The following is a 12,791-nucleotide window of genomic DNA, read 5'->3' on the forward strand; positions in this document are numbered from 1 at the left end:
CTGAGAGGGAAAACTAGTCTACAGGATGAAGCATTCTAGTTAGAAAGGGAATATACATATATGTAATAATATATATGAAATAATAAAAATACTAAAATTACAACAGAACGATAGGGGTTAGCTCCGGTTGATGGATTATGAGAATTATTAATTCTTCTGTATGTCCCTTCCCAGTTTTCCAAATTTTGAGCAACTGGTAGTTTGATGCTTGTAGTTAGTTATTAAGGATTTCTCCCCCCCCATAATAAATGTATGCAGCTTGCATTCAAATTGACAATCTAAGAATATCCTTTGGAAATGTACCATTTGGCCTAGGGTTCACCCACGATGCAAAACCACATATGTAAGAAGTATTTTAGTACTCGTTCTAGATAGAGGTAAGTCATCTCTATAAACTCAAAGCTCAAACTGTCAGTTAAAATCTGTCAAGTTGGGGGCTGGGTATTTCGGAGCCCAGAAACAGCGAATGCGGGTAATCTGAATGCGAGGCTGCAGTCTGGTGACAGCGCTCCCATCTGCAGAAGCTACCGGAGCGCTGGCCTCTACCGAGAACGGCAGGAGAATCAAGGAGCTGATAATCAGAACGGATTTTTTTTGAGGAGGGGTGGCTAAGAGATCAGGTGAGAGACCGACCCGTGGCCAGGCCTCCCCCCGACAGAGCGCAGGCCACTGGGGTGTTTTCGGCCGGCTTCCAGCTCCGCGATGACACGAGTGGCACAGGGGAGAGCGGGGTCCGTGCCGAGTGGGGCTCTGCGGGCTAAACCGTGAGGCACGGGGGCTGCCGCACTGTGGCCCTCGGAACCCCCGGTGAAGACGCTCGCCGTCCACAGGATCCCGCCGTGCGGAAGCTCCAGCTTCTGGACGCGCCCGTGGCGCTCCTCTCAGGCCCAGCAGAAGCCGCAGTTGCCCAGTTCAGACGCCCTGGCGGAAGCGGCAGCCGGGCCGCCCGAGCTCGCGGCTGCATCCGGGTCCCCGGCGCCTCGCCCAATCGAGGGCCTCGTCTCTTCACACCCCTCCTGTTTCTCCGCCCCTCCCCGCGCCGCCAATCCCCGATCAGATCTCAGCCGAACATGCTGGCCGGGGAGTGAAGGCGCTCGCGGACCAATGAGGTCTCGCTTCCCGTTTGAAGTCTCCAGTGGGCGGGCGTCGGAGGCGGGCTCTGCCAGCCAGGAGGTTCGGTTGCGCGTGTGCCATGGACTCAGCCGCCCGGTGATATTGACAATAGGAGAGAGAAAGGGGCATTGACGGGGACCCTGCGCGGGTAGCGAACGGCGGCTCTGGCAGCGGTGACTCCGGCGGCTCCAGCTTCCTCCTCCCGACTCCCGCGCTCTCTGCCGCTGCAGATCCAGGCTTCCTCCCTCCACCCCCTCCCCGCGTCGCCGCCGCCGCCGCCGGGTCCGGTGCAACGAGCAGAGGCGCCGCCCGCCGGGAATGTGAACGAAGAGCCGCCGGCCGAGCCGCAACCGGGTCGGTGCCGATTTGATGGGACGGGCCCGCGGGGGAGGCTCGTGAGGCCGCCGCTGCCACTGCCAGAGCGCTGAGGTTTGGGGCCAGCCGAGAGGCCTAGAAGCACTGCCGCCACCGCGGAACCGGAGGGACGTCGCCCCGGACTGCCGTAGCCCGGGGCTCTCCGCCGCTGCCCGGACCTCCCCCTGTGCGTCCCGGGCCGCCGCCCGCCCCCGCCGCGGCCCCTAGCCTGCCGCCTTCCCGGTGCAGCCACAGATCATCTTCGATTCTTCCCCAGGAGCTTCAAGGTAACTTCAGCTCCCGGTCCCTCGGCTTGCCTCTCGGGGAGCCTGCGGAGCGGCGGGTTCGGGAAGGCCAGGCCTGGGCGGCCGAGGGGTGCGGCGGGGTGGGGTGCGCGGGAGCAAGCGCCCGGCCCACTTGTCTGATCTACCTGCAGAGGCTTCGGAGGCCACCACCTCTCTTCCACTCTGCCTTCCCGGCTCCTTTCCCTGCCGCTTCTGAGGCGTTTTCTTGCCCCCCTTTATCCACTGGCGGGGGCGGGGGGAGCAGCGAGGAAGATTCTGTGGCCACGCAGCTTCTCCAGGGCTTGGGGTTTACGTGAACATACCTACAGACTAACAGGCCACTTCCCTGATCCCTTCCTTCCCCTTGGAAAAGCCCCGGTTGCCTGCTGTGCCTGCTGTTTGGAGAATGCTAAAGCTGAGGGCGCAGTGGCCCAGGTGAAACCTGTTTCCTCCACCCCCCCCCCCCCCCCCCCCCCCCCCGTTATCATCAGTTCTGCAATGCTTTAGAGTTGTGGAGATCCTTGACATTTATTCCGAGCTGCGCGCATAAGAGGCAAACGATTAAAAAGAAAGCTCCCTATAGATCATCGTTAAAGATAAGGGAAGAGGGAGACAGGATGGATGATGGAGGAACGAGGTTTGCAGAAATCCCGAGTTCCTGGGATTAGGATGAAATCTAAATAATCACATGCGAGATCGCAATACACGCCCCTAAATTTACAACTGTAGCAGTGTGATGTGGGACTTCTTGCTGATGGTGATCATTATATTTGAAAGTAATCTGACATTTTCGGCAGTATTTATAATTTACAGATCCGTTTTTTTACCTGTCATGTTATATTTAAGGTCAAATTAGATAGCAAAATAGATAACAAAGCAAAATAACTTTCTAATGAAAAAGGCCAAGAAGTCTTCAAAATTCCAAACGAAACCTTAACATTGCACCCCTCTCCCCCAGGTTTATGTTGTTTTTATTGGATCTAGGTAATCCACATGACTGTTTGGCCTTACAAATTGGGGAGACAACGATCTTACTCTTTGGGAAGTTAGAAAGGCACTTGTCTTAGGTGTTGGTGTGACAGTTGAGTGATTGCGTTTTAGCACTTGAGTGTATGCGTTCTGTCTATCCCGTCTGCCATTAATCTTTCATGGAGCCTCAGTGCCACCTGGATGATGACATCTGTTTAGTTTGGTGGAAGAGGCTGAGCATCTTTTAGCATCTACCCTTTCGAATAATTTCAGAAGATTAGAAAAGATTGCAGAAAGCTGTTCTGGGAGTTCCTTCGGTTTGATGGAATGGAACTATATTTGAACTTAAGCTCAACTTCATCTTGGAAGGCTGCGAAGTTATGTTTTCAGTTCAACTTGGTGTTAGGTTTTATCATAGTTTTGTTTATTAAACTTGAATAACTTAAGATGGCTTCATTTAAAAAGACTTCTTTGAAATGATTTTAATTATGCCTCTTGTGTGTTCTCTTTCAAGTAAAGTAGCCTGTCCTCATTTGCAGTGTGGTAGCTCATAATCGCAATCACAGCACACTGTACGGAGAGTCCTCTTTAGGCAGTGTCAGTAATTGTGCATTTCACCTTGCTGTCAGACACTGTCAGCTTTTTTCCCTTTCTTTCTTTCTTTCTTTCTTTCTTTCTTTCTTTCTTTCTTTCTTTCTTTTTCTTTTTTTCTTTTTCTTTCTTTTTTTTTTTTGAGACAGAATTTCCTTTCACACTGTGTGTCCCAGGTTGGCCTCAAACTTGTTATGTGTAGCCTAGGCTGGTCCTGAACTCATAATCCTTTCTGCCTTAATCTCATCGGGTGTTGGGATTACTGGCTACATACCTCGCTTCATTTGTGCAGATTCTTGTAATGCAGAAAGGGTTTTAGCCCATTCATAATATTAAATATGTTGGGAAAAATGTTTCAGTGGACGTTTTCCAGCTTCCGAATAGCTCCAAAATCATTTCAGGAATCCCAAGATGGGAAGAGCTGCGCCATTAAAATGGGCAGACAATACAGACACTTGCAGTCTGGCTAACATCTTTTTAATGATTATAATGGAGCAGTGATGCCTTAGAGCTCTGATTTTGTTTAATGGCAGTCATGCTACTTTTTATATTTTTCTCCTTGACAAGACTTTTCTTAATTGGTTTTTTTTTGGTACATATTCTCATTTTCATGAATATTGTATATGGGAATTTTAGAACGTGTACAACACAAATACTCTGACCTTGGGACTATGTTCACTCACGTCAGTTCTTTCTCTTCAGTAGGGATATGTCCTCAGCACCAACTACTCCTCCATCAGTGGATAAAGTAGACGGATTTTCTCGGAAGTCCGTCAGAAAAGCCAGACAGAAGAGGTCGCAGAGCTCCTCACAGTTTAGATCTCAAGGCAAGCCCATTGAGCTCACACCTCTGCCGCTGCTGAAAGGTAAGGCCCCTGAGCAGGTGACAGCTCCACACTCTCCTCCTTGGTCAGTGTCTGCAGAGCAGTTCCTACCTGCTAACCTCAGGCTGGTAGCTTGGAGGGTTAACGGGTTTCAGACCAACAGTTCCTGGGATGGGATTAAAGCTACCTGCTTTTCCTTTTTAAAGGGCTCATCCAAAGAGACTTATCATCCTGTAGGTGAATTTCTCCAGTTGATAAGCTGGAAAACTAAATGGCAGAAATGTCTGCTGTTTTTTTTTCCTCCCAACATTTTGTGTGTGTGTGTGTGTGTGTGTGTGTGTGTGTGTATGCTTGCATATTATGCATACGTGGAAGTCAGAGGACAGTTTGTGGGAGTTGGTTCTCTCTTTCCACCATGTGGATTTTAGGGATTGGACTCAAGTGGTTCCATTTGGCAGCAAGCACCTTTATCTGCTCAACTGTCTCATTGGTCCCATCTATGTTTTTAAATTCTTGATTTACTTATTGACATCTGTTAATTACACTGTCGTGGTGGAAAGTAGACCCCATTAAAAGAGGTAGTACTACTAATTTGCATTAAAAGAAATGGAGTTTGAAAATATTGATTTTTAAAGATCCAGGAAGTAGAACTTATAGCTATGCACTTACATTTTTATTATTCATTCATTCATTCATTCATTCATTCATTTATTTATTTATTTATTTATTTATTTATTTTTGGTTTCAAGACAGAGTTTCTCTGTAGCTTTGGAGCCTGTCCTGGAACTAGATCTTGTAGACCAGGTTGGCCTCGAACTCACAAAGATCTGCCTGCCTCTACGGCCTCTCCCCCACCAGATTAAAGGTGTGCACCACCACTGCCCGGTTCGCATTTGCATTTTCACATAATACGAGTATTTAGTGATCATACTTGCACGATATTTTCATTTTCATGGTATATTAAGAGCAGGGATTTTCAGTTTTTTGGAGACAAGGTTTTATGTAGTCAGGGTTGGCATTGAACTCTGTGGTCTTGAACCGAGCTGCTGGTCCCCAGCCTTTACTCCCCACATGCTGGATTAAAGGTGTATACTACTAGGTTTGTCATATACATAGTAGTACATAAGTGGGAGGTTTTTATGGGAGCACTGAGTTTTTTTTCTTTCTGAATTATATACCTTTCATTTTTCGATTTGGTATGTGATGGTCACTCTGTCCATTTTAATTTTTATCTGTTTGCTTCATGTTTGTGAATAGGAGTTATTTGAAATGAATCAGATCAATACCTGGTATATGTAGGAACATCAGAATGTATGAAGGTGAAATTTTGTCTAAGTATTTAAGGATGAGGAAGAAGGGGATGTGAACAATATAATGGACTTTAGTAGTCAGAGGAAACCAGACAACCTGGTTTACTAGTTTATTAATGCACATTTCTCCCCACCTCCTTCCTTCCTTCTTCCCTTCCCTTCTCTTATTCTTCCCTCCCTCTTTTTCTCTCCCTTTTCTTCCTTTTTTCTCTGGTTTTTGAGGCAGAGTCTTGTTCTGTAGCCCTGACTGGCCTGGAACTTACCTGTAGACCAGTCTGTTCCTGAACTTGGTGATGGTCTTCTTGATCCTTGAGTGCTGAGATTACATATGTGTACCGTCATTACTGCTGGCCAGAATGCATACTTATTTCTGCAGCAGTGTGTAGAATCAGAAGGTTTTTTAAGAACAGCTGATGTGATCCTCAAGTTTAACTGAGCGTATTTCAGGTGTCTGATTTTCCTATGGGAATTCTTTCTTCCTTTTCTGCCTGCCTCTGCCTCCCTAGTGTTGGGATCAAAGGCATGTACATCTGTTCCTGTTGGGTACACTTTTTCTCAAGAGGTGGCAATTCATAAAGAAGATGCCAGTGTTATGTGAATTGGTAGAAACTGTGTGCGTGCTGAGTTCTGGAAAGATGATGTATGGGATTAGGGACGGTGTTAGTGGTAGGACACTTGTATAGTGGTATATTATTTGTGTTTTAATAAATAAAGCTTGCCTGAAGGTCAGTGCAAAGCAGCCACGCTAGTCAGCCATCCGGGCCAGGCAATGGTGGCACACACCTTTAACCCCAGAAAGAAAGGGGAAAGGATGATCTGTCTGCCAAGTAGTGAGGATGTGTTCCGGGAAGTTTCGAGGGAGAGAATACCTTCTTATTTTATTTGTTTTTGAGACAGCGTCCGACTATGTAGTTGGCCTGAAACTCTGTCTGACTCTGCCTCCTGAGGATTTGTCTCCATGCCTGGCTAGATTTTTGACTTAAGATATTGTTAGGAAAGATGAGAATAGATTATATGAGATTATAGAAAAACCATAAAGGAAAATCCTAGGGACTAAATCGAGAGGTCGGGAGACATACTGGATTCATAACTCATTTAGTCTGAAGTAGACATGGGATAGCTGTTGACATCTATATCAGAGGAAGAACTTTATTTCCGGCTAGGTCAGATTAAACGTTTTAGGTTTAGATGGAATTTAATAGCTGAATCAGTACATTTATTCCTTAAGACTCATTACTTACATTAACAGCATTCATGGAGAAGATGTAAGAGGCATGTATGAGAAAAATATTGACGTGTGTTTTATTTTATTCTCGCTCCCTCCCTTTTTGAGCACACCCAATTAAAACAGACATAGGTGTTCCATTAATCACCCTTGGGATTAAAAGTGTGCACTGCCAGGCCCAGCTCATTAACCATTTTTAATGTTTCAGTTCAGTGGCAGGAAATATGTTTCCATTGTGTGTGTATCACAACCATTCACCTACCACTTTTTCATGTTCTCTGTACCGTTTCCCCCTGTCAGCTTCTTGCAACTTCCGTTCCTCTCTGTGAGGGTCAGTGTTTGCCCTTTTGTGACTGGTTTATTTCACTTAGCTGATGTTGATTCATGCACATTGTAGCATCTTAGAGTGTTTTGCTCTTTTCTAAGGCTGAGCAATATTTCAGTGTATATGTACATGCAGCAATACTGTTCCTATTTCTTCAGTCATTTTAGCTGTTAACGTGAGTCCTGTTAACACGATGTGGGGTCAGGGTCTGCAAGGGTTCCCTACGTAGGCCTCTGTGTCTCTGGGAAAGAGCAGCGAGAGTAGGGGAAGTGCAGCATTGAGTGTGTGTTCTTGGGCTTTGCAGGGACTGTGAGGTGTTGAACTGACGCCTGCTCTTCTCACAGCGGATCGCCTGATTTTTTTGCCTTATGTTCTTACCAACTTGTGAGAAGTAATTTACAGAATGGAAAGAACATACAGGAAGAATTTCCTTTCTAGGATTTTTTTATGGCATTATTTTAGGAAAACCCAGAATAAACCCAAATGAACTAACTGTACATAAATGCTAAAGAATAGATATGGACTTAATTTTCTATAGCATTTCCCTGACTAACTCAGGCTTGTGTGAATACAATATGCATTGTGATCAGATTTTGTTAATATTCTTTTTTGTTTTTAAGATGTATTTTTGATCGTATGTGTTAGTGTTTTGCCTGAATGAATAATATTCGAGTGTGTACCACGTGGGAGGTCTGACTACCTGTAAAACTGTAACAGAGAATGAAGAGAAAGTTTCTGTTTTGTGACTTTTGTTATAGTTGTGTCCTTGGTGTTATTTTTTTTGTAGAAAGCAACAGTAGTAAGTGGTCCTGTGCACATGTATACAGTGGCCCACCTTTTCCTCAGCTATCTCTAATGAAAATGATATGCTGACCTTTACATATACACATTTGAATTGTCTCTATTTTGTTATCAAAGTGTTTTTGGAGTTACCTGAAACTTTAGAACCATAAGGATCCATCTTCCTGATAAGGAAACCCCCGTAGAAGTTTAGTGCTTATGTATTTATCTCTCTCTGTGTGTGTTTATCTGCTTATCTGTATTAAAGTCAAGATTTGAACGACACCACTGGTAGCACACGGCTGTGACAGCAGCACTGTGAGTTTAAGGGTAGCCTGGCCTCCACAGTGAGACCTTGCTTCAAGGAAACTAGAGAAGCACTGAAGCCTCCCCGCCGCATGGCTGCTGTGGATGCTCTTTGGACCTGCCCCAGTTCAGGGAGCATTGACAGTTATCCCGGTTGGCGAACTCAGCGCTTAGTCAAATAGGGAGCAGAGGTAGTGCCTGCTTTGTGGTTCTTGCCCCTCACCCTGTCCTTTTCACACCTTTATTTTCTTATTTCTTCCTCTTAGGCGATTGTACAAGTTTAGATTTGAGTGAAAGAGTTTTGAAAAACTCTACCTCTTTGAAGACGGGATTATATTGAAGGTAGTGTCATTATTTCTGGCTCCACAGTTGTTTTTAGATTATTTTGTAGATACTTCAGATATTTCAAGAACGATAGTGACTGGAGGCACCATTCAACCAAAAGAATTCTTTGTCTCTTTGTGGTAAAATTCTTTCTAATGAAAATGCCTCTTAAATTTTGTGGTACTGGGAGAGAACCCAGGGCCTTATGTGTGCCGGGCAAGTGCTGTGTCACTGAGCTGTCTCCCAGCTTCCTTTCCCCTTTTATTTATTTATGTGTGTGGGTGTTTTGGCCTGCAGTGTTGTCTGTGGACTATGTATGTGCAGTGCCCATAGAAGCCGGAAGAGGGCATTGGATCCTCTTGGACTGGAGTTATAGATGGTTGTGAGCTACCATGTGGGTGTGGAGAATAGAGCTCTGGTCCTTTGGAAGAGCCATTCCCTTAAGGGCTGAACCATCTCTCCAGCCCCTAAAAACACTTTATTTCTGTGCATGAGTACATACAAGTGTCTCTCTGTGTGTGTTTGTGTGTGTGTGTGTGTAGGTTAGATGACTCTCTACTTTATATCTTGAGTCCAGAGCTCCCTGATTTGACTGACTAGCTTTTTTCAGGGATCCCAGTCTGCTTCCTGGGAGTTGGTATGGGCCACATGCTTGCCTAGCTTTTATGTGGGTGCTGTAATCCTGCAAGTGACTTACTCATTGAGCCATCTCTCTAGCCCCTAAAATCACTTAGACTTCAGTCCCAAAATGAAGCTTCGATTTTCCTGTTTAGAGTTTGTAAGAACTTCAGAATCACCATCTAGATCTAGTTCTGTACCTTTGTAATGACTGGATTCTTTTATCTTCTACATCTACCTCGTGGAGTGTGGAGTAGGATGTTGAGTATAATTGCAGGTTTGTTCAGATATATTTGTGAAAAGAACAGTTTTTCATAGGGTTTGCATCTGATATTTTAGTGTTTCCATTGCACTTGTACATTGCACACAGTCCTGTGCAGGAGAAGCTGTGCTGGCCTGCAAGTGTTGGCTTGTCCACCAGTCGTGTTATCTTGCACAAGGAGTTCCTTACAAGCCTTCTCTCCTGGCGTATAATGTGAGGATGGCACAGCTCGTGGCCGGGCCATGTTAGTGAGGGCCACTGTTATCTGAGCTGGAGTTTCAGAAGACAGAGTGTGAGCAATATGCCAGTCCTAAGATGATGAAATGAGCTTAGTTTTGCAATTTTTTTTTCCCGAGAGTTTCTCTGTAGCTTTGGAGTCTGTCCTGGAGCTAGCTCTTGTAGACCAGGCTGGCCTCTAACTCACAGAGATCCGCCTGCCTCTGCCTCCTGAGTGCTGGGATTAAAGGCGTGTGCCACCACTGCCCAGCAGTTTTACAATTTTAAACCTCTTTCAAGCCAAAAATTCAGTTTGTGAATGTTTTCAATATACTGGATGTCTTTGGACTTTCCACCTGTTACTGGTATCTTGCCATATTATTAAGAGCAAGTCTTTTTTTTTTTTTTAAAGATTCTGTTTTATGTGCTCATGCATATGTTTTATATGTGTATGAACATGTGTGTACCATGGAGTATGTGTGCAGGTCAGGACAGTTCGTGGGGGTTGGTTCTCTCCTTCCCCCACAGGGTTGCATAGATCATCAGGCTTGACAGCAAGCACCTTTACCTGCTCAGCCGTCTTGTCTGTCCCTCTTACCTATTTTTAAGTGAAAGAATTTTGTAATACTTTCAGGTTCTCAAACAGATATCTGATATAAAACAAATTAAGAATCATTGATGTTTGTATTATCAATTGCATGTATTCTTACATTTGTATATGTATACAAAATAACTGAATTCTGCTTTGAGCTAAAGGAATATTTATAATCACTGGAGGGAGCATGGTAGTATTTTTCTTTCAGGGAAGAAATGATAAAGATTTTGCTTAAAATCAAGTGCCAAACTGTATTTTCAAGTGTTAAAGATTATAACAGTTTATTTGCTTTTAGGTAAGTATTTTACTCTTCTAATTTTTTTAGATTTATTTTTAATTATATGCATGCGCGTGTGTCTGTGAGTGTATGTGCACAATTGTCAGAGGCTGGAAGAGGGTGTTAGACTCCCTGGAGCTGGAGTTTGAGACAGGAGCTACTCAGTGTGAGTACTGGGACATGAATCCAGGTCCTCTGCAAGAGCAAAAAGCACTCTTAACCACTGTCTCTCCAGCCCTGGGAGCATTTTTTTTAAAAAAAATATATCCTAATTATTTACTTTGTGGCATAGAGACTTATACAGAGAAGTGGAAAAAAAATAAGCGTTCAGAACTTGGAGCTTAAAAGTAGAGTACTAGTTTGGTTCATACATTTCTGTGGTGTCTGATAAGCACAGGCTGAATAGTCTATGCTTTTTTTTTGATTTTGGAATGTTTGTATCTAGTTATCCCCTGAAGAAAGCAGTGATTAGAAGTATTGCCTCCTGCCTCCCTTGCAGCTGAAAAATCAGAGTAAAACATTTGAAGTTTAGTTTTAGAAAAATCTAGTTGTAAACTTACTTAGCTAGGCATGGTAGCACATATCTTTCATCCTAGTACTTTGGAAGCAGAGGCAGGGAGATCTGTGAGCTTGAGGCCAGCCTAGTCTACAGAGAGAGTTTCAGGCCAGCCTGGTCTACACAGAGAAACTCTGGCTTAAAAAGCAAGCTAAACTAAAAGAACTTCTTGAATTGGAGACATTCTAGGGTACTTAGAACCTTCTTCTAACCTCTCTGGGCACTAGAAATGCACATGGTGCACATATAGACATGCAAGTGAAACACATATATATAAATAAAAAAAAACAACAACCCAAACCCCCAAAACTTAAGATCTCAACTTGGTCAGATAGGAAACAATGTGAAACCTTTGAAAGTGCATTGAGGAAAACACAGACTTCAGAAAAGTCACTATTGAAAAGACTTGTGTAGATGACAATAGCCAAAGCCTTTTTCACTCTAGCTAGTGCAGATAGTTCTTGTCTGATCAACCTCCACAACGCAAGCACTGACACATTAACCTCTGTGCTTTTGCTCATTTCTTCTTACTGGAATTTCATGTTTGTTTTTCTTACTGGATGACCAGATGGTAGAGGTGGTGATCCAACATTTATTCAGCCTTGCCCTTCTCAGCCTCCCAGGTGGGCACATTCTCACCTGGTGTGTTGTCTGTTTTTGTCTGTTTGCCATTGGTAGTTTAAGGTTATCAGAGTGTCTTCATTGGTAATTGGAAGTTGTGATGTGTTGACAGAGATTTCTGTCTCGCCTGGTCCCACATCTGTTTAGCCCCAAAGAAACACACAGAGGCATACATTAATCATAAACCGGCTTATTAACTCAGGCTTCTTATTCATTAATTCTTACATCTTAAATTAGCCCATTATTCTTGTCTATGTTAGCCACGTGGCTTGGTACCTTTATCAGTGAGGCGTTCTCATCTTGATTCCTCTGTGTCTGGCTTCCTTTGTGACAACTGCGGACCGAATCTGAACCTCTGCAGACAACTGCAGACTGAGCCTTTCTTCTTCCCAGAATTCTCCTCTTCTTGTTGCTCCGCCTCTGTTTCCTGCCTGGTTGTCCTGCCTATACTTCTCCCTGCCTGACTACTGGCCAATCAGCATTTTATTAAACTAATACAACAGACAAATCTTTACAGGGTACAAGATCATTGTCCCACAGCAGTGATGTATGGTTGTTGAGTAGCTGCTGACTTGAGGGTTTCATCTTGATTTTCCTTATGTTCTTCATTGCTACCTTCTCCAGGCTGTCTTTGGCATAGAAGGCCCTGCAGTATTGCAGACCGTAGCTCCTGTGCATATTCTGACTCCCTGAGCTATCTTGTTTTCCTGCACCCTGATTTCAGTGACCTCCATCAATTCTCCCTACACGGGAAGGCTGGGATCCCGTGCTAAAGAGCCATGGAGGGTGTCTCTGCCATGGTAAGGTGAGATTCTCCTCTCTTGGCAGGGACTTGGCCTTTGGAGGCCTCCTCACTCTTTGCTCGCACGTTCACCACTCTACTAGGTGGAACCCTGTGCATGGATAGATTCTTTACTGAGATCCACTGGCTTGTGCTGCAAGTGTTTGAGGGCCTGTAAGGTTGGCAGAATGGATACCCTATTCTCCCTCAGCGACATGAAACTCTCTTTCGTACATCCCTGCTATTTTCTGGAGTTATTCTTGTAGACTGAAGCCTGGTATACATGTATCAGAAGCTCAAAAGGAAACCTTACCCTCATTCTGTTGATGAATGCTACATATCCTTTAAAAAATTAAAAAAAAAATAAAAAATAAAAAATTTTTAAGTCCTGAAACCTTTTTGACCCTGGTAGCAGGTGCTCCTTGTGCTGCTGCCTGTGGTGTCATGCTCCTTGTGAGCA

The 12,791-nt window shown here is 44.5% G+C and overlaps 1 protein-coding gene across 2 annotated transcripts in view; it reads left to right on the plus strand.

Moving 5' to 3' along the window:
* The first annotated feature begins 1,176 nt into the window (after positions 1-1,176).
* Ppp2r5e (protein phosphatase 2 regulatory subunit B'epsilon) overlaps positions 1,177-12,791 on the plus strand; it is a 144,580-nt gene continuing 132,965 nt past the window's right edge. The window contains exons 1-2 of one of the 2 annotated variants that reach the window (XM_038336779.2): positions 1,177-1,754; positions 4,014-4,177. In XM_038336779.2, coding sequence (XP_038192707.1) covers positions 4,021-4,177 — 157 coding nt within the window. In that variant the 5' untranslated portion in view covers positions 1,177-1,754; positions 4,014-4,020. The remainder of the gene's footprint in view (positions 1,755-4,013; positions 4,178-12,791) is intronic. The other variant, XM_038336780.2, reaches the window with a different exon arrangement.

The sequence above is a fragment of the Arvicola amphibius genome, chromosome 7 (assembly GCF_903992535.2).
Source record: "Arvicola amphibius chromosome 7, mArvAmp1.2, whole genome shotgun sequence".
Taxonomy (NCBI): Eukaryota; Metazoa; Chordata; class Mammalia; order Rodentia; family Cricetidae; genus Arvicola; species Arvicola amphibius.